The sequence below is a fragment of the Psammomys obesus genome, unplaced genomic scaffold, assembly GCF_907164565.1.
Source record: "Psammomys obesus unplaced genomic scaffold, mPsaObe1.curated_primary_1811, whole genome shotgun sequence".
Classification (NCBI taxonomy): domain Eukaryota; kingdom Metazoa; phylum Chordata; class Mammalia; order Rodentia; family Muridae; genus Psammomys; species Psammomys obesus.
Genome location: NW_026596069.1, coordinates 25,904,508 through 25,929,575, shown reverse-complemented (window position 1 = coordinate 25,929,575; position 25,068 = coordinate 25,904,508). Strand labels below are relative to the sequence as shown.

The window sequence follows — 25,068 nt, the reverse complement described above, 5'->3', positions numbered from 1 at the left end:
TGATAGACTAGGGTCAGCTAGAAGGGGAGGAGGACCTCCCCTATCAGTGGACTAGGCATAGGAGTTGAGAAAGGAGGGAAGGTGGGATTGGGAGGCCACAGGTGGGATACAAATTGAATAAATTGTAATAAAAGATATTACTAAAAAATGTTTAAAAAAAATAATGGTTCACAAAGAAAAGAAAATAAGTAACTTGGCATATTGGAAACTAGAGTTTGAATCCCAAAGCCAAATAAACCGAATGTGGTAACACACATAGCACTTGGGATGTTGGAGGCAGGCAGAGCAAAAGTTCTAAGCTATTCTCAGCAAGAACTTCCCTATATTGTCTATAAATAAATACATGGAAGGCACTTCCTGGCCAAACATAGTGATGCACGTCTTTAATCCCAGCCCTGGGGAGGCTGAGGCAAGAGGATCTCTGATTTCGAGACCATCCTAGTCAGTCCAGGGAGAATTCCAGGACAGCCAGGGCTGGCTACACAGAAAAATCCTATCTCAAAAAAGAAGAAAAGAAGGAAGGAAGAAAGGCACTTTCTAGCCTTCTCTACCTTTAGTTATCCAACTCAAACCTGAGGGTGGGGAATCCATGGCTTAAGTCAACAACTAATCACAGTCCCCACCAAATACCTGGACCATAGGGAAAAAAGGAGAATTCCTACAATTCAGAAAGATGCTTCTTTAGATAGCAAAATCAAAAGCAGACTTGGACTCAAAGCATAGCAGCTATTCATATCTGCATAATAGTTTTCATTTTGTAAAATGTTATCACATCTTAGGGACCAATGAATATTTTTATCACTTTTTCCAGTTTTCATATTCTGGCCTGTGGGATAGATGAGCTCACAGAAGTACCCAATTATCAAAAAAGGTTTGTGGTATTCCAATCCCAACTCCTAATATATTGACCCAGGGCCCTGTAAAGTGCCTGGACCGTTATGTTCAAAAATTCATTCATGTTTTTGTTTTTTTTTTTTTCTGGTGTTTTATACTCCTGAGTGCTGGGTTTAAAGGCGTGCACCACCATTGCCCAGCAGATTTTAAGTTTTTATTATTGTTTTGCTTATTTGAGACAGGGTCTTGATATATATATATATATATATATATATATATATATATATATATATATACAGGCTAGCCTGAAACTCATTATTGTCCTGCTTAAAGATTAAGTTTCATCTTTAATCAGTTTCTCAGGTTTAAGTTTCCGTAAATGCCTTTACTGATTCAGGAATGCACTACTATAATAGCAATCAATACTGAAACAGTCTAGAATTTTGTTTTTCACAACTTCTGGAATCCAGAAGGTTCAGCTTCTATCTATATAAACCCAGGCAACTAGAACCACAGCTTCAGAAGGTGCTACAGCAATTATCTTCCTGCCCTTCTGTATCTGGAGACCTAGCCAAGGCTGTCCTCTACTCTCCTTTGTCACAGGAATGTGCAACTGAGCTAGCACAACACCTACACTTCTTACTGAGCTTTGAAATTCCAACCCCGAGCGCCCACAGCCTGTGAATGGGCGGAGCCTCATCGTCGGGAAAACTCGGCAGTGGGAGGGTTCTTCTCTCGAAAAGCTTCCGGAACCTTTCGGGCAGAGGCGGAGTCTTCTGCCGACGGCCATTCGGAAAGAGGCGGAGACTATCTCGCATCAGGACCAGTCTGACTGCACCTGCATCCTTAGCTCAGAGCATCCCTGGAGCATCTAAGAGGAAAGCGCAGCCAGCAACAAGGGATCAGACTGTCGCAGGGGCAGTCGGCCAGACACCTTGTCCTCCCCTAATCTGGAGGTCTACAGCCGCGGCCTCGGTACTGACAGAGATCCCCAAAGTTGCCTGACCTCTGCAAAAGTGTTTCTATCAACAGCCTCTGATTAGAACATGGCTGAAATCACAAACATACGCCCCAGCTTCGGTAAGTAGAGCCTGATAAACTAATTTGGGGACAATTAGTGCCGTTGCAAAGCTAAATAGCTGGGGAATGTGCGAGGAGTGAAGTCCAGATGGGATCCTTTAATTGCCAGCCCTGCCAGAATAGGGCTGAGGTCACGAGTGAGTGGGAAGCAGTGGCCAGCCCATGGATTTCAGCTGTGGGCTGCAGGCGCTGGCAAGGGCAGAGTGCCACCGAGGCCAGGCAAGTCCAGGATGCTAAAACCTTGACGGTAAACCCTTAATGGTGCACTGTCAGCAGGGCCGGAGGTGGGAAACGGCAAGCATGCGGAGGATGTGAATCCCTCCTTCTGGAGGAAGAGAAGTGGGGTAGACGAGCCCTCCCCCTAGGGGCACGCAGGGCGGTGCCCCTTCCTCCCCCTCCTACTTCTGAGGGCTGCAGGAGAGGCAAGTGGCAAGGGGGATGGGCGTCAAGATGGCAGCGTGGAGACTATGGGCTGTGTGGCTGGCAGCCAAGGGAGGCGGAGGCCTCCAGGGAAAGATGGGTGCGGGGGTGAGGAGCAGAAAGGAAGCCACTCCTTAAGCCGGTCAGAGGGTTGCTAGGGCTGGGGTGAAATGCTAGCCCTACGAGCTTCATTCTGCACCGTAATGGTGTAGTCCTTCTCGGTGTTATCAAATGGCGCTTGGCGCCGCCGGGCGGAGGGATGACGTGATGTCTATTTCTGAGCCTCCTGGCAGTGCCTAGGCGCCCCTTCCGGGGCCTTTGTTCCCTGTTTCCCCGGTCTGGCTTTTCAAAAAGGGGGACTCACTCGCGCCGGTGCTGGAGGGGGCGGCAATCCTGGCTGGGGGGAGGGGCTACAGAGGCCCAGCCCGGGGGAGGCCGCTTTGTGTACCACAGAAAGCATTACGTCATCCCGGAGTGGCTAGTCCGAGACCTAGCCCTCTGGGCCCTGGGAGCACTTTTATACTCCCTGGGGCGAAAAGTGCAGTAGAAAATAGGTGGAAAAGAAGGCGGGAGAGGCTTGACCAAGTAGTTTCCTCTTGGGGAACTTCTCCATAACGATCCAGCAGAGCGAACTTCTCATGCTGTGCTTGACTACATAAGTAAAATAAAATTGACCTGAAATCAAGTGAGAGTTGCAGCAAGTCTAGAACCTTCATATTCCTTCAGAGAGTATATCCCTCAGGTAATCCAGGTGTGAGCATTTGGTTTCAAAATTTAGGGTGGAGACAAAAGCCAGCTAAAAAATGTCTTTTCTCACTCCCAAAAAAGAGGTATAAGGAACTGAACAGAACCCAGTGTTCTGTATTCTCCCAACATAATAAGACTTAAGATCAGAGAAAGCATCCGAATAATGGATCTTCACACTCCCTCAGTGCTTGTTCCTGTCTGACCCCAAGGCTGGATCTTATTGTATTTCTTTGGCTCTGCCCTCTGTCTCTATCCTTTAAGTCCCGAGTTTTCCAAACTCAAATCCATCTTGTGATCACATGAGAAATGCAGGATTTCCTTCATGTTCTTTTTCTTCTCACACCCTCTTTCCAGCAGAGAGCTTTCTCTAGTTGCAATTCCAGAGGCCTTTGAAAGCTGAAACAGAAACCAACCTTGTGGTTTCTTTACTTCCTGAGTTCAAGGCCAGCTTAGGGCTACTTCCTGAGTCCAAACCCAGACTGAGCAAAGTAGAGACTGGTTGCTTAAAAACAAAGAAGCCAAGCATGGTGCCTCAAAGCATTTTTCTCCCAGCACTTGAGAGACTGAGGTAGAATTGTCATGAGTTCAAAGTAAGCCTAGGATATACGGTGAGTTCCAGTCAGGCTGGGCTAGAGAGTAAAATATTGTCTTCAAAAAATAAAACAAAAGAAAAAGGTGATCCAGGCATGACATCTCACACTGTAATTCTAACACTGGGAAGGTGGAGGTTAGAGGATCCAGAATTCAAAAATCATGGCCAGGAAGATGGGTCAGTATATAGAACACTTGGGCTCAAACCTGACAGCCTGAGTTCTATGCTTACACGCCACACAAAGGTGGGAAGAAAGGCCTTGAGTTGTCTTCTACCTCTACACACACACACACACACACACACACACACACACGCACACACGCACACACCATATATACACATACCATATGTACATGTTGTAACATTTAAAACAAAGAATTCAAGGCCAGCTTTTGACTATATAGCCGGTTTGAGGCCAGCCTACATGAGACTATGTCTCAAAAAAAAAAAAAAATTCAAACAGTGACAACAAAAAATACTCAAGGAGGAAGGGGACTAAAGAGCTAGCTCAGCCATTAAGAGCACTTGTTGCTTTTGTAAAGGTCCCAACTTTAATTCCCAGAACCCACATAATGATAATAACTCCAGTCCAAAGAAATCCAATATCCCTTCTGATTTTCAAAGGCTCCAATCACACAAGTGGTGAACATGCAGACATGCAGACAAAACAATCATATACATATACATAAAATGATCAAATAAATATAACTACTATATTTCAAAGAAATTAAATAATCTTTTTTCTTAATTCTTGTCTGAACAGAGGCTAAAGGATTTGAGAATTCACATAGCTGTCTCCAGATCCTTTACAGATTGCCTCCTCCAAAGAGAACTGTGGCCACACTTTTTCACTTGTTACAAAGTACTTTAAAGTTACAAAGTACATTCAGTTATCTATGACCTTGAAAAACAAAGGTAACCAGTCCAGATCACTATAACTTACAACTACTTTATTGATTGAATCATTCATTCATTCTGGGGTAGGGCACACAACCTAAGGCTTCAGTCTATGCCTCCATGCCTTTCACTTTTTTGAGAAAAGGTCTTGTTGTTGTACTTTTGGTTTTTGTTGTTTTGTTTTGTTTTGTTTGTTTTTGTTTTTGTTTTTGTTTTTTTGAGACAAATCCTCACTATGTAGCTCCAGTTGGCCTGAAACTGACTCTGTAGACCAGACTGGCCTCCATCTGCCTCTGCAACGGAATCCTGAGCTTAAAGGCATGCACCACCATACCTGGCTGTTTATTTTTTCTTTCTTTCTTTCTTCCTTTCTAGTTTTTGTTTTGTTTTGTTTGAGACAGTATCTCTCTATGTAATTATGGTTGTCCCTGTGCTTGCTATATAGACCAAACTGGCCTCAACTCACAGAGATCCTCCTTCCTCTGCCTCCTGCATGCTGGGATTAAAGGAATTCAGCGCACTTCCGTTTGTGATTTTTCTACGTATACAGCATGCTAGCTGCCCCTTGATCTTCTGGAGATTCCTGTCTTCCCACAGGACTGCTAGAAATAAAGATTTTGGGCTGCAAACCTTTTACGTGGGTTCTCAGGGTTCAAGCTCATACTCTCATGCTTGCACGATAAGCACTTTTATTCATTGAGCCATCTCCCTAACCCAAAGTATTTATGTTGAGATAGGCTCTCATATAGCCAAGGATAGCCTAGAGCTGAACTGTACTTGAAGATGACCTTGATTTCCCAATCCTCCAGTCTCTACTTCTGAGTGCTGCAATTACAAGCACGGGCCACCTCACCCAGTTATATGCAATGCTGGAGATCAAACTCCAGTCTTCCAGCATTGTAGGCCACAGCAGCAGCCCCACAGCTACTGAAATCACTCACTTCAAGCCGGGCAGTAGTGGTGGATGCCTTGAATCCCAATACTAGGGAGGCAGCAGCAGGTGGATCTCTGTAAGTTCGGCAGCCTGGTCTACAGAATGAGCTCCAGGAATAGCCAGGGCAACACAGTGAAAATGTGTCTTGAAAAAAACAATAAATAAATAAATACTTCAGTCATCATGATTAGTTGTGTTAATAATGGTCTTTATCAATGGGCTCAGTAGCACATGCCTTTAATCCCAGCACTTGGGAGGCAAAGGCAGACAAATTTGAGGCCAGCCTGGTCTACAAAGTCCAGGACAGCCAGAGCTACACAGAGAAATCCTGTCTCAAAAAAAAGCCTTTCTCCTTACCTATATTACTTTACAGTGAAAAAAAAAATTTTTTTTTCATTTCTTATTGGTTCCCAACTTTCATTGAGGAATGAAATGTTAACTTAGAAAGAATTTCTAAAGAGGCAGAAGCAAGCAGATCCTTCTGAGTTTAGGGTCAGTTTAGTCTACATGGCAACTTCAAAGCAAGAGCTACAGATACACATGCAGGCAAATGTGTATCTTTGGCGTACACCAATGCACATCAATAAAAATAAGTCATTAAAAAATTTAAGAAAATTTCCAGAATACATGGTTCAATTTCTATTGGGAAAAATCAATTTTATTATTTGGGGTTTTGTTGGTGTTTGTAATAAGATCTCATCATGGAACTCAGGCTGGCTTTTTGCATTGTTTTTGTTGTTGTTGTTGTTGTTTATTTTTAGATTTTATTTTTTTGGCTGGGTTAGGGTATCCCATGCTTTAAATGATTGATAGGAGAGGCAGGGAAATCTCTGTGGGTTCAAGGCCAACCCGGTCTTCACAGTGAGTTCCAGGACAGCCAGAGCTATGTAATGAGACACTGCCTAGAGAAGAAAAATTATTCATTTTTATTTTGTGTATATGGATGTTTGGCCTGCAAGTATGTCTGTGTACCAGGTACATGCCCATAGAGAACAGAAAGGGCCACCAGATCTCCTGGAACTGCAGTTAACCTGGGTCCTCTGCTAGAATGCCCACTTCTCCCAGCTGCTGAGCCATCGCTCCAGCCCCCAGGCTAGGCTTTAACTTGTAGTTATCCTCCTGCTTCAGCCTTTGCATGTTAGATTACAATTGTGTGCTAGTGTCCCTGATTTGCCTTTTTTGATTGTTTTCGTTCTTTTTCAAGACAGGGTTTCTCTGTGTAGCCTTGGCTATCCTGGACTCACTTTTGTAGATCAGGCTGGCCTCAAACACACAGAGATCTGCCTGCCTCTGCCTCCCTGAGAGCTGGGATTACAGGCATATGGCACCAAGCCCAGCTGGCTTGACTCTTAATCAAGTCCAAAGTGTTTTCCTACAGCCCATGTACATCGATGCTGGTCTGTTGTACAAAGTAATATCAAATGAAACCCTCTTCCATGAAATCGCCTAAAGTGATTATGAATAAGTTAAAGAACATTATTACCCTGCCTACCCTCAGCTCCAGTTTCTTTAATTTTTCCTTCTCTGTGCAGCCCTGGCTGTCCTGGAACTTGCTCTGTAGATAAGGCTAACCTCAAACTCACAGGTCTGACTGTCTCGGCCTCCCGAGTGGTGAGATTCAAGGCGAGCATCACCACTGCCCAGTTTGCTTTTTCATTGTTAAATTTCTAAATCTTACTTATTTGTGTGTGCATAGCCTTAAGTGTGAGGTCAGAAGACCTCCTACCACATAGCTTCAACAGTCTCAGTAGAAAGCACCTTCACCCTGTTTTTGTATTTTGTATTTTTTTTACAATTTCCCCAATTATGAATAATGCAGAGTTTGGATTCTGGTGGCAGGCAGGTCAGAAGTTAAGTCTTGTCAATGGCATTAGCCAATCTGTAGTTCTAGGAACGTTTCTAAATTTTTAGGCTCCCATAAACCCTGGGCACCACTGGTCCTATTCAATTATGCAGTGAGTCCTTTGAGCCATACTAAGAAGTCTCTATCATAATGCTTACAGGAGCTAATAAATACACACTAAAATATCTAAGCTGGGACAAAAACATTTCATTATTGTCAGTGCTGTGCAGAACGTTCTCTGTTACAACCAGCGCAGATCTATGAGAGGTAGACTGTGTTGCGTTTACAGTGTAAGCCACAATTAACTCATGTTGGCCCAAGCTTGTGGTCACCTAACATACCAAGCCATTTTTGCCCAAACTTATCACGTAAGAATAAGTCTCCAGATGACTTTATATTTATCTGGGATGTCTGTAATCAGACTGTCTTGATACCCTCTTTTTCTAAACTATAGAAAATTATTGAAATGAACAAAGTGGACCATGTCTCAGTTTTATTCTTGGTAAAAGGTTTATTTTGGCACATGGTTTCAGAAAACAGTCACTTGTCCACTGGCCCATGTCCATGGCCCATGTTGTCAGCATAATAGAATATAAACTGGGCCGTAACTGTACACTTCAAGGGAGCTGGGAAACTGAGGCAGAGATCGAGGACAGCTCTGCTCTCACTAAGTTTATCGAATGAAGAAAAGCAGACAAATGCACACAGGCCATGGTAATAAGCAGAATGGGAAAACAAAGAAGGTGATGAGTTTGTTTACCTGGGCAAGAGGTGCTTCTCTCATGAAGAGAGGCTGGGTCCAGGCCCCAAGTAACTGAGACAGTGAGCCATGTGGATGCCTGGTAAAGAGATGAGGGTATTCAAGAAGAGTTGGGAGTGTGCTAGAACTGTATTTGTTTCCTGAATTCTTCCTGACTTCCCATTCTTCCCCTAAAACGTAAGGTGAAAATTGTACACGTCAGGCATTAAACTAATTTGGCTGCAATGACTTAATATCCAACTTCTAGGGGAAAATGAGACTAATGGAGGCAAGGAAAGATCACTGTCTGTCTCTTTGGTTATTTGCCCATCTAGCAGACAATACATTTACATACCCACTTCGTGTTTTAAACATTGACTTACAACAAACATGATGGTCTATCCTCACAAGGGCTACATTCGAGAGAAACAACGAATGGTAAGATTATAAAACCAGGCAGGCATGGTGGTTAGATCCACACAGAGGAAGGTAGGGCCAGTATAGCTTGGGCTATAATGTAATTACTTACCTAGAGACAGGATCTCCGGTACCCCCGGTTGGCCTTGAGCAAGATACCTAGCTAAGGTACCTTGACACCTTGAACTTTTCATCCTCTAGCCACACTTCCCTGGGGGTAGGACTGCAGGCATATACTACCATACCTGGTTTTCTGTGGTGCTGAATTTAAACCCAGAGCTTTGTGCATGCTGGAGAAGCGCTGTGCCAATTACATTTTTTTTTTTTCTGAGACAGGGTTTCACTGTGTAGTCCTGGCTGTTCTAGAACCCGTCCTATAGAGACATCTGCCGCTACCTCTGAGTGCTGGGATTAAAGGCAGTGTGTGCCACCACCACTCCAACTAAGGTTCTGCTTTTAAAAAGAGCATTGAGTGCTAGGAACATAGCCCAGCAATAGGCTGCCTAGCCTGCTGGCTGCTCTGAGTTGGCTACATAGCACTGAACTCAAATAATCAATCAATAAAGTACTCAAAAGGGGTTTTGGAAGTAAAATATATTTGAGCTGGGCGTGTGTCAAATTCCTTTAGTCTCAGCACCCAGGAGTCAGAAGCAGCCAGATTTATGTGAATGCAAGAGCAGCCTGGTCCACAAATGGAATTCCAGGACAGCCAGGACTATACAGTGAGACCCTATCTCAAGGGGGAAAAAAAGAAAAAAGAAAGGAAAAAAAAATGGCTCTGGTAAAATAATGTGACTCCCAGCATTTAACAGACATTTTAAGTACCTATTTTTTAAGTACCTAGGACCTGATATTTTGTAACAAATTTAAAGGTATACATTCTGCCAGAGCTCTCTCCCCACACACACCCCAAGACAGGGTGTTTCTCTGTGTAGCCTTGGCTGTTCTGGACTCGCTTTGTAGACCAGGCTGACCTTGAACTCACAGAGATCAGCCTGCCTCTGCCTCCCGAGTGCGCTACCACGCCCAGCTAGCCTTCTTTTTCTTTTCTATTTTTGACATTTATTTACTCATCTTGTTGGCGGGGACACACATGCTCTGACCCACAGGTCAGAGATCTCGCAGGTGGAGTCAGTTCTCTTCCACGTGTGATTCCTGGAGATGAGTCCCTGCCATTGGGCCTCTGGTGGCAAGCATCTTTACCCACTGAGCTATTCCACTAGCCCTTTTTTCTCAAGGTGGGGTTTCAGGGTACTCTAAACTGACCTGAAGCTTGCTAGATGAGATGTTAGAGTCAGGCTATCTCTGGCTTGCTGTAACAGCCTGCTGGCCTCAGCCTCCCAAGTGTTAGCAAGTGTGAGGCACTCAGCGCGGCTCGGTACTTGGTACTTCGTTAACTTTGTACTCACTGTGACCATTCATCACTCTCCGAAGACCAGCTAAACTCAACCCCATACCCTTTCTGCACACCACTGCCAATTAGCTAGCCAGTGCTGGGTGTATTGGCATGCCTTCCTGAAACCAAACCCGGGGCTCAAGCCATGTGTAATTGTTGAGGTGATCAGATTCTTACCCCAAAAAATCAAGCTGAACAGTCAAATCTGAGGTGTTGTAAAGGTTTTAAAAATGAAGAATCAGGGAGTGTCAAGAGGGCTCAGTGCTGAAGAGTACTGGCTGCTCTTCCAGAGGACTCAGGTTCAATTCCCAGTATCCACATGGAGGCTCATCTGTAACTCCAGTTCTAAGTTATCCAATACCTTCTTCTGCCCTCCGTGGCAATCTGGCTCTCCCAGGCTGCATAGACTTACATGCAGACAGAACACCTATACACCTATACTCATGCTAAATATTAAAAATACATCAGATGAGTCGCTATATAGTTGTGTAAAGTGAGCCAGGCCTTAAATCCTAGCACTTAGGACCTCTGTGAGTTCGAGGCCGGCCTGGTCTGTATGGCACGTTGCTGGACAGCCAGGGTTACATAGTGAAACAACCGGAGCTGCCCAAGTGTGTTCTGTGTTTTAGCGGGGATGCAAGGGTGTGGTTCACCTCCTGGGCAGCGAGCTGAAAAGCTCCAAAGCCCATAGGGGCACCCACTGTGGAGGCTAGACTGAGGATTACTTCTGCCCAGGAGAGGTGCTCTCCAGACAGGAACAGAAGTCCTATTCTGATATAACTCTGGTCTCTGCCTTCAGATGTGTCCCCGGTGGCGGCAGGCCTCATCGGGGCCTCTGTGCTGGTGGTGTGTGTTTCCGTGACTGTCTTTGTGTGGACATGCTGCCACCAGCAGGCGGAGAAGAAGCACAAGACCCCGCCGTACAAGTTTATCCACATGCTGAAAGGCATCAGCATCTACCCAGAGACCCTCAGCAACAGGAAGAAAATCATCAAAGTTCGGAGAGACAAAGATGGCTCTCAGAGGGAAAGTGGACGAGGGAACCTGTTAGTAAATGCTGCAGAGTCAGGCCTGCTGAGCCACGACAAGGATCCCAGAGGGCCTACCCCTGCATCTTGTATAGACCAGTTACCCATCAAAAGAGACTATGGGGAGGAACTGAGGAGCCCCATGGCAAGCCTGACCCCTGGTGAGAGCAAAGCCACCTCCCCCTCATCACCAGAGGAAGATGTGATGCTCGGGTCCCTTACCTTCTCAGTGGACTACAACTTTCCCAAAAAAGCTCTGGTGGTGACAATCCAAGAAGCCCATGGGCTGCCGGTGATGGATGACCAGACCCAGGGCTCGGACCCCTACATCAAAATGACTATCCTTCCTGACAAGCGGCATCGAGTAAAGACCCGCGTGCTGCGCAAGACCCTGGACCCTGTATTTGATGAGACCTTCACCTTCTACGGCATCCCGTATAGCCAGCTACAGGACCTGGTGCTACATTTCCTCGTGCTCAGCTTTGATCGCTTCTCTCGGGATGACGTCATTGGGGAGGTCATGGTGCCACTGGCTGGAGTGGACCCCAGCACTGGCAAGGTTCAGCTGACCAGGGACATCATCAAGAGGAACATCCAGGTGAGGAGGAAGAGTGTACTGGGGAGGGATGGTGGGATGGGACATACCGGATCTCGGTGGAGAGAGGAGGGTCATGTAGCAAAGGCAGGTGACAGGGAATTACTGAGTGCTTGGCTATCAAAGATGAACTGTGGTCAAACTAAAACAGAAGGTCTGCCAGTTGTGTTCCTCTAAGAAGCAAATTCAGGCGGCTGGAGAAATAGCTCAAGGGTTAAGTTCAATTCCCAGCAACCGCCTGTTGGCTTCCAACCATCTATAGTGAGATCTGGTGCCCTCTTCTAGTGTACAGACAGAACACTGTATACATAATGAATAAATCTTTTTTTTTTTAAAGAAGCAAATTCAGATTTCACCTAGTGGTTGATATCCTGATACTGCACCCAGCTTGCTTGGGACAGGCTCAGTTGGTAGAGTGCTTGCCTATTAGGCACAGAACCTTAGGTTAGATCCCTGGTACCATATAAAATGAAACATGGAGATACATACCTATAATCTCAGTACTTATGAGATAGAAGCAGGAGGTTCAGGGGTTCAAAGTCAGACTTCCCTACACACTGAGTAACAGCTTGTGAAATACATGATATCCTGGCTCAAAAAGGAAGGGGAAAAAAAAAAGGAAGTGTCAGGAAGGGAGAGTGAAGAAGACAAAAGGAAAATGGTTCCCTTTTCTGTCTTCTCACCAGCTGTTTTCCTCAGAGCTTTGCTCCCAGGTTCTGGTTTCCTGACTCCCGCTCCCAGGGCGGCAGTGCCCATCTCCACTCTTGGCCTTGTCTGGGGAAGAGGATCTTTCCAACACCACTCACCAATCTCCCAGTCCACCAATGTGCTCACCGTCCTGGGAGGGAGGATGGCTCTGTGCCGAGCTGCAGCTGGGAAGAGACTGGCAAAAAAAGGAACTGATTCAGCCTGGAGACAAAACAGCTTCAAATTCAGGGTACTGAGCAGAGAGCACAGACAATGGCATTTGCTAAGCTGCCAGGAGTTCTTGGGGAGAGCCAAGTTTCTTCCTACTTTATTAACTCCTTTTGTGAGGGTGAAGCCAGGGATAGGATCCTGAGCAATACATCACAGTAAGAGAGGCCCAGCCAGGAGAGCAGAGCTTCCCAGACTCCCACACTCCCTGGGAGTCTGTCTGACTTCATCCGCATCCAACTTGCCCTCACTCATCCTTGAGATCCCCAGCAGAACAGCCCCCAAATGCTGCCTTCAGATCCTCCTAGGACAAAGCATGTGTGTCCCTGGTGGGCTTCAGCCAGAACTGCTCTAGCTATTTCACTTTCCAGTTCATCTTGAAACGGTATCATTTTTTTTCCTGAGGGGTCTCGTGTGCTGGGATCTACCTCTGGGTCTGAGACACACTGAGCTATATCTGCAGCCCAGTACATCCTCTTACAGTTCATAACCACATCTTCCTTCAGAGAACGGTTCCTGGGTGGGAGGGCCGAAAATATGGCTTAGTTGGATACGGTGCTTGCCCAACACGCACAAAGCCACACTAGGGTGTGATGGCGCATGTGTCTATGCAGTTCTGGAGTGGAACCTAGGTAACGCCCTTCTACCTGAGCTATAGACAGGGTCTCACTGTGTAGCTCTAGCTGGCCTAAGCGATGTAGACCAGTCTAGCTTTGAACTCATAGAGATCCATCTGCCTCTGTGTGCCACTTGGATTAAAAGCATGTACCACAATACCTGGACTATGGAGTTGATTTTTTTAACTTATTTTTATTGTATGTGTATGTATGTTTTGCCTGCATGTATGTTTGTGCACTTCTTATGTGCCTCATACCTACAGAGGCCAGAAAAGGACATTGGATCCCCTAGACCTGGCATTACAGACAGTTCTGAACTGCAATGTGGGTACTGGGTTTCAAACCCAGGTTGTCCAGAAGAGCAGTCAAGTGCTCTTAAATGCTGAGCTCTCTCCTAAGTGAACTTACAGTAAACAGGAGACAAAGCAGGAAATCGTGCAGAGAGCTGGGGGAAGGTGGCTGACAGTGTGGATAACAGAGCCAGGAGGTGGCCTGACTCCTCATTGCTTACCTGGGGCAGCGTCATGGGAACAAGAGGATTCTTAAAATCCCAGATTTACATGGGAGCCCCCAGATCATCCAGTCTAGCTATTTGGGGCTGAAAGGAGAAAGAAAAATTATGTCAGTACTCCAGAAACACAAAGAGAGCTGTTTTCTGTGGAGAGGCGGGGAAGTGGAATGTTCAGGGTTTGTTTCTTGCATTTCCTTGTGGTTGTGATTTAGTTGGTAGTGGCTGGAAAATGATTCTGAAGGAGGAGCTTCGCTAGTTCCACGGGCCTGTTCCCACCAGGGTCTCTTTCATCTGAAGGTATCCTTTAGGAGCCCCGTCCTAGCGCACTGTGCCACAGCAGAGGCTCTGTTGGTCACAGCTAAAACCTTTTCTCTATGGCTTTCTGCTTGCTTACTCCACAATAGGGTCTTTGCCTGACTAGGCCCAGAGACTGGGAAGCAGCCTAACTCCCAGCCCTCAGTGGCTCAAAAGAGCCATTGATAGGGCTGCTTGAATTGAGAACTGGATAGAAAGAAAAGGGAGGGGGCCCAAGGGAGCAACGGGAATCTGGCCTCCCTCCAGAGTGGAATGGCAGTAAGGCAGTGTTGTGGCTGCAGGCTTGGGTAGCACTGAGGCAGCTGGGGCGGGGGGGGGGGGCATGCTGCCCAAGGCAAAGAGCCAGAGGTGAAAGAGGAGGCCAGGAGAAGGGTGACTGACTGAGGAATGATTTAGGGAGGAAACTAGAAGTTTTTTAATAAACATTTTTAGACATGTCTGCATGTCTGTGTGAACTGCACATGTGCCTGGTGCTCTGTGAGGCCAGCGAAAGAACTGATTCCCTGCAGCTAGAGCTACAGGGGTTGTGGGCCTATATGGGGTTCCTGGGAACCAAACCCAGGCCCTCTACAAGAACAACGAGCATTCTTTTCTCCTGAGCTGTCTCTCCAGCCCAGTTTCTGGAGCTTTGAGATAGGCTCTTACGTAACATGAGATGACCTTGAACTGTTTACACTACGGCCTGCTAAACAGTGGGACCAGGTATGAGCTTTGTTCAGCTCCTGTTTAGGCACTTCTGTTGGTGAGACTTCATGCATGCAGCTTCTCTGACATTTCTAGGGGACAGAACCTCACAGGTGACCTACTGGTCCTCTGGTTCTTACCATCTTTTCTGCCCCTTCTTCCAAAATGATCCCTGAGCCTTAGATAGAGGAGGTGTGTTGTCCATTTATCACTTGGGACTGGAATCCACAGCTCTGCACTTTGATCAGTTAGAATTTTTTAAAGATTTATTTATTTATTGTTTATGCAGTATTCTGCCTGCATTTGCAGACAAGAAGAGGACACCAGATCTCCTTGTGGATGGTTGTGAGTCACTACATGGTTGCTGGGAATTAAACTCAGGACCTCTGGAAGAGCAGCCAGTGCTCTTAATCTCTCAGGCATCTCTCCAGCCCCAGTTATAATTTGTTTGTGGTGGTCTCTGTCTGTTGATAGAGACATTTCCTTGATGTGGCATGAGGACGACACTGACCACTAGGCCCTGGAGACGGAGAGCCTTTGAGCTTGAAACTTGTATTCTCCTGTCTCTTCCTCTCAAGTGCTGGGATTACGGGTGTACTCTGCCATGCTCTTTTACACAGTGCCGGGGATCAGACACAGAGCTTCGTGCATGCTAAGGCTGCACTCTACCAAACGGGCCCCACGCTCGGTCTTGGCGTGTGCTTGTTAAATCCCACTCTCATGCTGTCTCCACAGTTCAAGCCTCCCAGAAAGTTTTATTCTGCTTTGTTTTCTTTGATTTTTGTTGTTGTGAGACAGAGTCTGTCTCTACATAGCTTTGGCTGTCCTGGAACTCACAGAGATCCTCCTGCCTCTGCCTCCCGAGTGCTGGGATTGTGTTTAGCCCTCTGAGGGTAATGTTTTTTTTTTTTTTAATTTTTTTATTTTTTAGCTGTAGCCCCCTCCCCCACCCCCTCACAATCCCACTCTCCCTCCCTCTTCTCCTGTGCCCTTGAGGGTGATGTTTTTATGTACCTGTGTGTGAGTTTCCAAGGAGGCCAGAAGAGGGCATCAGGTCCCCTGGAACTGAGTCACGGGTGCTCTTGAGCCACCTGACCTGGGTCCTGGGAACCGAACTCAGGTCCTCTGCAAGAGTGGTGCATCTACTCAAGTGGCAAACTTTCTCTTCAGCCCACTATCTGAGAATGACAGTGTGCAGCTGATGCTGCGCCTTATCCCAAGTACAGGGGTCACAGGGAGCTGACACCATATCTACCTGCAGTTAGTGGATGTGTGGCTGGTTGGTTTTGAGACAGGATCTCGCTGTGTAGACCAGGCTGACTTCATACTCCAGTCTTCCTGCTTTAACTTCCCAAGCGCTGAAATGACAGGAAGCAGAAGGGAGAAAAAAAAATTTTTTTTTTTGAGACAGGTCTCTGTAGCCATAGCTGTCCTAGAACTCACTATGTAGCCCAGGCTGACCTGGAACTCACAAAGACTGGCCTGCCCCTGCCTCTCAAATGCTGGAATTAAAGAGCACCACACCTGTAATCCCAGCATGTTGGGAGGCAGGGGCAGGCGGAGTTCAAGGCCAGCTTGGTCTACAAAGTGAGTCCAGGACAGCCAAGGCTACACAGAGAAACCCTAACTCCAGAAGAAAAAAAAAAAAAAAAAAAAAAAAGAGCACTACACTCAGAAAAAAATCTTTTAAAAAAAGGGGAAGGTGGTGCTGGAGAGACACTCAGCAGTTAAGGGCACTGACTACTCTTCCAGAGGACCCAGGTTCAAATCCCAGCACTCACATGGCAGCTCACAACTGTCTGTAATCCTAAGATCTGTCACTCTCACACAGACATACATGCAGGCAAAACTCCAATGCACATAAAATAAAGGTAAATAAATTAAAAAAATTAAACAATAAATAACAAGAAGGTTTTCGGGGATGGAGAAATGGTTAGTGGTTCCAAGATCTTGCAGAGGACCTGGATTTGATTCTCAAAACCCACATAGCAGCTCACAACTGCCTCAAAGGGAGACCCAATGGCCTCTTCTTGCCTGACCTCTGCAAACACTGTGTGCATATAGCGCACAAGCATACATGTAGGCAAAGCACCTATACACATAAAATAATAATGAAACAATTTTAAAAATCAAACAGGGTCTTGCTCTGGTAGCCCACACTGGTCTTCCTGCCTCACCTATGAATCTTGGGCTCAGTCAGTGCATGATGGGTGCTTGGTTTTAAAAGCAAGCGTGTAGTCCTCAGGTCCCTGGACCCCCAGCACCTAAGGTGCAGTATGAACCCAGATGTTGTTCATTAGTTCTTCAGGGGGTCGGTGTGCTACACTCTTCTGCAGCACTTGGGACAGGCAGGAGCAGGAGAATCCAGCAAGTCCAAGGCCAGCCAGCACTACACAGGCTGAAGACAAGCAAATGTTCTTCAGTCAGAGTAAGGCAGGACATTTCTGTAACCTCAGCAATGAGGAGCTGAAGCAGGAAGGGCACAAGGGCAACCAGGCCTACACAGCAAGACTTGTGTTTTTCAAGTGCAAAGAAGAGTCACAGACACATTTTAAAGGCGGAGAAACAAAGATGAGGTAAGCAATGAGGAAATCAATGAAGAAGAGGAAGCCAGCGTAATGCTCTCTTCCTTCCAAACCCCATCCCTAGGTAGTGCAGACCCCTTTACGTCGTCATCCCCACCACCCTTTTTGGTGTCTTGAAATGGGTCTCATCATGTCTCTCAGGATGGCTTGAAACTCCTTACGTAGCCTAGACTAGCCCACAGATGAAAATCCTCCTGCCTCCATTTCCCAAGTGCTGAGAATGAGGTGTACATCAGGCCCTAGGTCACCTGTTGTTCTGTTTCCCTGAGGAGTAATCTAGGGCCCCCACAGGCCTCGCCCGAGCACCGCCGCCGCACTACAGTCCAGCTGTAGTTTTCAATGAAAATATAGGTCTTCTTGAGACAGTCTCACTGTCCTTCCTGCCGCATGGACCAGGCTGGCCTCAGACTCACCAAGACCCACCAGTGTCTGCCTTCTGAGTGCTGAGACTAAAGGTGTGCTTCAACACACCCAAGTCAGGGAAAACATTTTGGTCTATGTAGCTCAGGGCTTGAACTGACGCTGTAGCTGAAGCTGACCTTGAACTCCTAAGCCTCCTGACTTCCCTTCAAGCACTGCAATTACAGGTGGGCATCGCCGTGCCCAGTTCACGTCTGTGTGTGGAGGACAGAGGCTCACATGAATATCCCTAGTCCTGCTACAACTTTTTTGTTTGTTTGTTTTGTTTTCAGGACAGGGTTTCTCTGTGTAGCCCCGACTTTCCTGGTCTCACGTTGTAGACCAGGTTGGCCTTGCACTGGCACTCACAGAGTTTACATTTATTTCTTAATTTTGTTTGGGCAGTGCACACATGCAGGGCAGAAGACAACCTGCAGGGCTCAGTTTTCTCACTGTAGTTTCCAGGGTTTGAATTTGATGTGGGTAGCTGTACTCACTGAGCAGTCCTACCACCCACCCTCTGGTGGGTTTTTTTGTTGGTTGGTTGGTTCTTCGAGACAGGGTTTCCCTGTGTAGCCTTGGCTGCCCTGGACTCCCTGTATACTACAGGTGTAAGCCACCACACGTGGCTCGTTTGTTGTTGTTTTTAGATAGAGTGTCTCCATAGAGGCCTGGCTGTCCTGGAAGTCGTTATGTAAACCAGGCTGGCCACTGAGATCCCCACCTCTGCCTCCCCAGCGCTGGGAGCAAGGGGGTGCACTGTCACACCCGGCCTTTCCTTATGTTTTGAAATAGGATCTCACTGAATGCGGAACTGGGGATTCAGAATTCAGCCAGGCAGGCCAGCCACTGAGCTCCAGAAATCTGCCTGTCTGTACTCCCCAGCACTGGGATTACTGGCACGTGCTGGCAGGATGGTGTTTTGGATTCTCCTTTTATTTTTCACACAAGGGCTACGGACTCTGTACTCGAGTCCTCATGCTTTCTAAGCAAACACTTTACTGAGCGGCCATCTGCCTGGTCCCCAGTTTGTGTCTTTGGGTGTGTCTCTGTGAGTGTATACCTCGTGTATGCAAGCGCGCTTGAAGTTCAGTGCTGGAGCTGGGCGTGGAGGTGGTCGTGAGCATCCTTTGGAAGGACAGCAAGTGTCCTTACCACCGAGTCGTCTCTCCAGCACCACCTGTCTTTAATCAGAAGAACCAGATGAGAGGCCATTACATGCTGGGCAAGCTGCTGCTTACAAAATTTGGTTTACTCAGTCTTCCTAGTAATCCTGTGAGACAAGATCATTGATCAGGTCCTTATTGATGAGGTATCCTTAGATATAAGATAGTCTGTTTCTTAGAAAGAGACTCCAAGACTTAGGGGTTTTATTTTACAAATGGAGGAGCACAAGTAAAGGAATGTTTACTAACTTGTGACAAAACATTGAAAAGAAATAGCCTGAACCAAACGCACACCTGTTAACAAAGGGCTATGGAGCTGGAGGCAAGAGGATCAGTAGATCCAAGCCCTCCTCTGTCTACTGAATTTGAGGCCAGACCCCCTCGTGGCAGGCAGAGAGAAAAAATGAGAGTGAATGAGTGAGTGTGTGTGTGTGTGTGTGTGTGTGTGTGAGTGTGTCCATCGTAGGGTAGCTCAGTATTTTTGTTTGTTTGTTTGTTTGTTTGAGACAGGATGTCATTATACAGTTCCGGCTGTCCAGGCTGGCCTCCAACTCATGTGTCTGCCCTGAAGTCCTGAGATTGACTGCTCAGTTAGCGCTGGAGTACTAGTCTAATATGGAGGGGAGGCTAAATTCAATTCCTAGAACCACCAAAAGGAAGGAAGGAAGGACACAGGAGTGAGCATTTAAACCAGCTGGTGTGGCTTTCAGAGCTTGGGCTCTTTCATGGTACTTCTGTACCTGGCCTAAACACACCCCCTGCCCTTGTCCCTGAGCATACCCCCCGGCAGGCTCTCCTCCCTCTCTTCTGCACATGTCTGTGTGGTCTGCTCGCCTGCCAGGCTTCTCATCTCAAGTCTCTCCCTTACAGAAGTGCATTAGCAGAGGGGAACTCCAGGTATCTCTGTCGTACCAGCCTGTGGCACAGAGAATGACAGTGGTGGTCCTCAAAGCCAGACACTTGCCGAAGATGGACATCACCGGCCTCTCAGGTAGCAGCTATTTACTTCAACCCATTTCTCTGCGTGAACCTACCCCACTCCCACCCCGACTGTGGCCCTGATGGACTCCATCATGTCCAAACCCTGCCTTCTTTCACGGTCCGCCTATCCATCTACTTTTGCTCCCCATGACTAGGCCAGTAGATTTCCCCAGCTGTAGTGGTGCCTGGGGTGAGCCAACAAGGGTAAATCCCATGTGTGCAGGAGCCATTCCCTTGTAAGACTTGTAAAAAAGATTGCAGGTACAGGGACTGATGGTCCCTATGAACTTGATAATGCTTCTGGATTTCTTTAGACCTGTTCCCTGTTTTCCTCCATACCTGCCTGGTCTCCTTACCCCTCCCCAGTCTAGGCATCAAGACTCACATGTGGTCTGTGTGCATTTATGGTGCAATCACTGAAGACCTACTGGTCAGCAAAGATGAAAACAAGAGTCACTTCCATTTATGCCAGTAGCCCTCAGCCTTCCTAAGGAAGTGACCCTTACTGTTCAACTGTATTGAACAGTTCCTCATGTCGTGGTGATCCCCAACCATAAAATTATTTTCATTGCTACTTCATAACTGTAATTTTGCTACTGTATGAATTATGGTGTAATTTTCTGATATGTAGGATATTTGACATGCCACCCCAAAGGGGTCAGTACCCACAGGTTGAGTCCCGCTGTTCAGACTCTAAAGACAGAACCAGCACATACAGCAGAGGACCGTGTCATAGGCCTGTCTCTCTCCTTCTTCTCTCTGGGGGCCCCAGATCCGTACGTCAAGGTGAACGTCTACTACGGCAGAAAGCGCATCGCCAAGAAGAAAACCCATGTAAAGAAGTGCACTTTGAACCCTGTCTTCAACGAGTCCTTCATCTACGACATCCCCACTGACCTCCTGCCTGACATCAGCATTGAGTTCCTCGTCATTGACTTCGATCGCACTACTAAAAATGAGGTGGTGGGGAGGCTGATCCTGGGGGCACATAGTGTCACAGCCAGTGGTGCGGAACACTGGAGAGAGGTCTGTGAGAGTCCCCGAAAGCCAATAGCCAAGTGGCACAGTCTGAGCGAGTACTAACCCTGGGGCCAGGTGGGGAGGCGCACGGTGGGGAGAGGTGACAGAGAAGCTGACTCAAAACCTCATTTTAGTCATAGAAGAAAATTTCTTACAGAACAAACCATATGAAGAACATCACACTTCACACAGCTGCAGATTGGTTCTTAGCGTGAGTATTGTTTTCTTCTTTGCAAGGCACTAGATGATCTTTTGTTTTTTAAAATGAGGGGGGAGAGAAGGAAAGACCCCAAGTCTATATATAACAATGTAACCTTATACTTGCATGTCTAATACAAACAAGAGATTAGCCTAACCAATATCAAGTTGCAGATTTTAATCCATGAAAATTGTGTTTTGTGCCGAATTGTATTTGCTGATCCCTTGAAATCGGCCTCTTTTTAACAGGCTTCTCTGGGTTATTCCAGCTCCCCATCACTGCTGGAGAAAAGTCTGCTCTTGTAAAGCCCTGTGTCCCCATCATCCCATCCCTTCTTATGTCCCCTCTCACATCTCTGCTCTTTGGCTGAGTTCCAAATCCAGAGGTCTGTAGTAAGCCAAGAAACAAGTGGGGTTTCCAAGAGAAAGAGTAATTGAGAGTGGGGTGTATGCTGTTAAACACCTGCTCTAAAGAGGTGACAGGGAGCCAGTGACTAGCAATAGCCGCAGTGAGCATGTGAGATGTGGAGCTGGACCTAGAACTCACTGCCTTCTCTAGATGGAGACTTCAGCTAGAGGGAAGTGCTGATGAACGCTGCCGGCGCATCCTGAATACCACTTGCAGGTCAGGGAACAAGGGGAGGAAATAAGATGTCCTCATGATTTCTTTATCGGCAGTCAGCATGCCTAGGAGGTTTGTAAGGTTACACTGGCTTTTACTTTTCCAGAAATGCTGTCTCAGCAACTCTGGCACCTCCTCATTGTCAACAAAAGTTGCTTTCTGTTTCATAAGGAAATGGACCTCAGAAATGACTTTCTCCCTGAGGTTTGCAGTAATGTCTCCTAAGAAAACTGAGTGGGGCTGAGTAGTAAGAGAATATGAATGCCTTCAGAGCCCACTCTCCTCAGTGGGAGTGCATGGCTGGTGAACTGAGAGTCCCACAGGGTGAAGGGTGGGAAACCAAAGTTCCATCATCTTTCCGCCACTGGGCAGGACAGTGCAGAGCTTGAGCATGTGCTGGAGTTCAGATCCAGGTCTCCGTGTGGAGACGTCCAGAGGAACATGAGACTTCAGGAAGGAGAGGCGAGCTTGGATGGGCAGTGCCTAATTTTGACAGCCTGCAGAGGACCTCAGTCAAATAAGCTTGATCCAGGGCCTGAAAGATTAGCTCTAGCTGCAGTGTCCACTTCCCTGTGACACCATCACTTTCTAGCGAGCTTCTGCGAAGGGTGGACAGCTGGATTTCCATGGAGAGGGTGGAGACCCGCCTTTGGTGTTCCCCTAGTGCTTGTAGAGCTGAGTCCACTCTGCCTCCATCCCCGACCTTTCATTTGTCTTTCCTTTTGTTTGCCTGTTTTGTTTTGTTTTCTTCTGATTCTCGACAATGCAAAGCAGTCCTGTAGGCAGGAAACCCCACTCTGCTCTTGCTGTTGTCAACCTTCATACTCCATAATCTGACTCACTGTCTCAACATCAACTGGGATCACACCACTTGTCTCCGTCCTTTAACCCATGGAATGTAAATATTGTATCATATGTAGAAGAAAATACTTTTTGTTTTCTAAAAAGGCATTTTGACATAGTTTAATGAAAACCTGGCAGGAGCATTCTAAGCCCCATTAGGGAAAAAAATCGAAATGGTTCCTCTTCATCGCCTTAATGTGTGAAGATCAGAAGTCACTGAGCAACTTCGTTTCCTGGCAGAAACTGTGCGAAGTGACAGGTGGAATCTGGGCTCTGTCCCGCTGTGCCTCTGTAGCTCCCCCTGAAGGTCGGGGACAGCCTCACCTGCACTCCTTCCTCCCTATCTTCCTGCAGCTCAATCCCCGGCATCCCCTAGGTCTGTGGAGCAGCAGGAGGTGGTGAGGAGCTGGTACTTCCACAGGCTTGGGGCTGCCTCGGTGTCTTTGCCAGAAAAAGGCTAAGGGGTGGGCATTACAGGGTCTCTCCCTCCTACCTCAGGCCTGACCCATCATGCCCTGGACTCTGGTATCCTCAAGCTTCTTAGCTGACTGCAGCTTTCACACCTGTTCTTCACAGAGCTCACTGATGTGGGTGGAGGCAGAGTGCCTCCTCCTGTCCGTGGAAAGACAAGAGATTCACATCCCAGCCTTTGCACAAGGCTCTTGTGGTTGGGACTAGGTTAGGGAAAGGTCACTCTTGATTTCTCAACAGCAAGTCTGTCTATGTAGATTTTTGCCTCTTTGGGGACTATGAGAGCTATTCACAATATCAAAGGTTCCCTTGGGAGTTCTTCCTCCTTTCGGTTCTCAGCACAGCCACGGTGTACGTGTTTATGGACAATGCTGTGCTGGAGAGCAGATATAGCTGCTGTGTGGGAGCAGGGTGACCTGCTAGGAGAGGGATATGGAAGACTTTTCCTTTTCCTACTGGTCATGACAGTGACATCACCCTCACCATGATCCCTCTCCAAAGTGGTCATCTTTCTTTACCTGTGTCTTCTCTTGTAAAAATAAAATTCAAAAATAAAAGTGTCAAATTAAAAAGAAAAAAAGGAAAAGCTAACATGAACTGAGTGAAATCGCATAATGCTGTGACGCTAACCTGCAATATGTAACGCTATCTTGTATGTTGAACTTGTTAATGCGCCACACATGTGCAGAATAAAGACTGATTCACCTTAAATAGGCACAGTGGCACCAGCCTGCTTTCCTTGACACTGGGTGACTGTGACTGTTGACAGAACTCACACACACACACAAAGAATGTTCTAGGACAGTACTTTTTCATTTTTTCTCACGAGTCCCTTTGTATGAGAAACTGTATGTAACTCTGAGTTACATGCCTGTGAAATAGGTGTGATCTGTAAAGTGAGGGGAGAGGGCAGGATTTTTTTTCTTTTTATTTTTTTAAGATTTATTGGTGTGTAGGAGCGTTTGTCAGCTTGTATGTATGTGAGCTGTGTGTGTGCAGTGCCCACAGGGGTCAGAAGAGGAGCATGTCAATCCCCCTACAACTGGAGTTACAGATGGTGATAAACTGAAATGTGGGTGCTGGGAACCAAACCTGGGTCCTCTGCAAGAGCACCAAGCACCTTATTCTGAGCCACTCTCCAACCGAGATGGTAAGTTTTTCTACTGATAATTAGTCTGCTCCTTTAACTGAAGATATTTATTCCAAAATGAAATACTATTCCGCTGGCATACTGAGCCTCACCATATAGCTTAGCTAAGCCTGGCCACCATTCTGAGGTATGTTTCAGAGAAGTGTAACTGCTGGTTCATGCGGCTTTCTCATTCTTTCAGCTCCTCTTTTCCTCACATGGCTGCTCACAGAGGGCACAGTCACCCCTCCTCCCAGCTGCATACTTTGCACTTTTCTTGCCCTGAAACTCTTAATAAAACTGTCCCCATCTTCAAACAAAGCAAAGAAAAATGTTGCTGGGCAGTTCTGTCTCTTTTTTGGCAGTGCTGGGGAACTACTTCCTCACATTACTAAATGCTAGTTGGTCTCTGGGGATACAAGCCATTGATAAGCAAGAGTCTTATTTGGAGATGGTGAGCAGAAGACAAGAATTAACCAAACATCACACTGATCAATGTACACTTAGAAATTCTGAGGCTGTCTGCAAAAACAGGAAGGTCCAGGTGATCTGAGATGGTGATCTTAAGATGAGCTGTAGGCTTTCCTGCTTCTCAATCTGTAGCATGGAATGACTCACCCATTTTCCTTGGTTTGTTTAATTTGTAGACTATGCTGGCTTCACACACAATCTGCCTCCCTCCACTTCCTGATTGCTAGGTTTTCATCAGAATGATTCGTTTTTCCCTAATGATCTGTGTGAACATTATCCCCATGAAGGAAAGAGAAAACAGTACAGCAGAAGCACCTGTTCTTTCAAAGTCACTCAAATATTTTTTGTTTGTTTGTTTTAAGACTGGGACTTACGATCGGCTTGGTGATGCCTATAATCCCAGCGCTCAGGGAGGCAGAAGTAGGCAGATTGCTGTGAGTTCAAGGTCAGGCTGGTCTACAAAGTGAGTTCAGGACAGCCAAGGCTATACAGAGAAACCCTGTCTCGGGAAAAAAAAAAAAAAAGACAGGGTCTTATTCTATATTCCAGGCTGGTCTGTGGTGATCCTTCTACCTCAGCTTCCTGAATCCTGAAATTACAGCTGGACAAAATCACACAC

The 25,068-nt window shown here is 46.7% G+C and overlaps 1 protein-coding gene across 2 annotated transcripts; it reads left to right on the top strand.

The window, feature by feature from the left end:
* Window positions 1-1,598: 1,598 nt before the first annotated feature.
* Syt11 (synaptotagmin 11) lies at window positions 1,599-23,592 on the top strand. 2 transcript variants are annotated; one of them, XM_055625634.1, is made up of 4 exons: window positions 1,599-1,914; window positions 10,699-11,525; window positions 19,585-19,705; window positions 20,468-23,592. In XM_055625634.1, exons 1-4 carry the CDS (start codon window positions 1,881-1,883, stop codon window positions 20,776-20,778), a joined length of 1,293 nt encoding a protein of 430 aa, XP_055481609.1. In that variant the 5' UTR covers window positions 1,599-1,880; the 3' UTR covers window positions 20,779-23,592. The 2 variants fall into 2 exon arrangements, with proteins under 2 accessions (XP_055481609.1, XP_055481608.1); XM_055625633.1 differs by having other exon boundaries at window positions 19,585-19,708.
* The last annotated feature ends 1,476 nt before the right edge of the window (window positions 23,593-25,068 follow it).

Bases quoted from the DNA above. Each gene is read 5' to 3' on its own strand.
- Syt11 (XM_055625633.1), top strand. From the start codon at position 1,881: ATGGCTGAAATCACAAACATACGCCCCAGCTTCG. The intron at 11,526-19,584 runs GTGAGGAGGAAG...TCTCCCTTACAG, and splicing joins TCATCAAGAGGAACATCCAG to AAGTGCATTAGCAGAGGGGA. The intron at 19,709-20,467 runs GCAGCTATTTAC...TGGGGGCCCCAG, and splicing joins CATCACCGGCCTCTCAGGTA to ATCCGTACGTCAAGGTGAAC.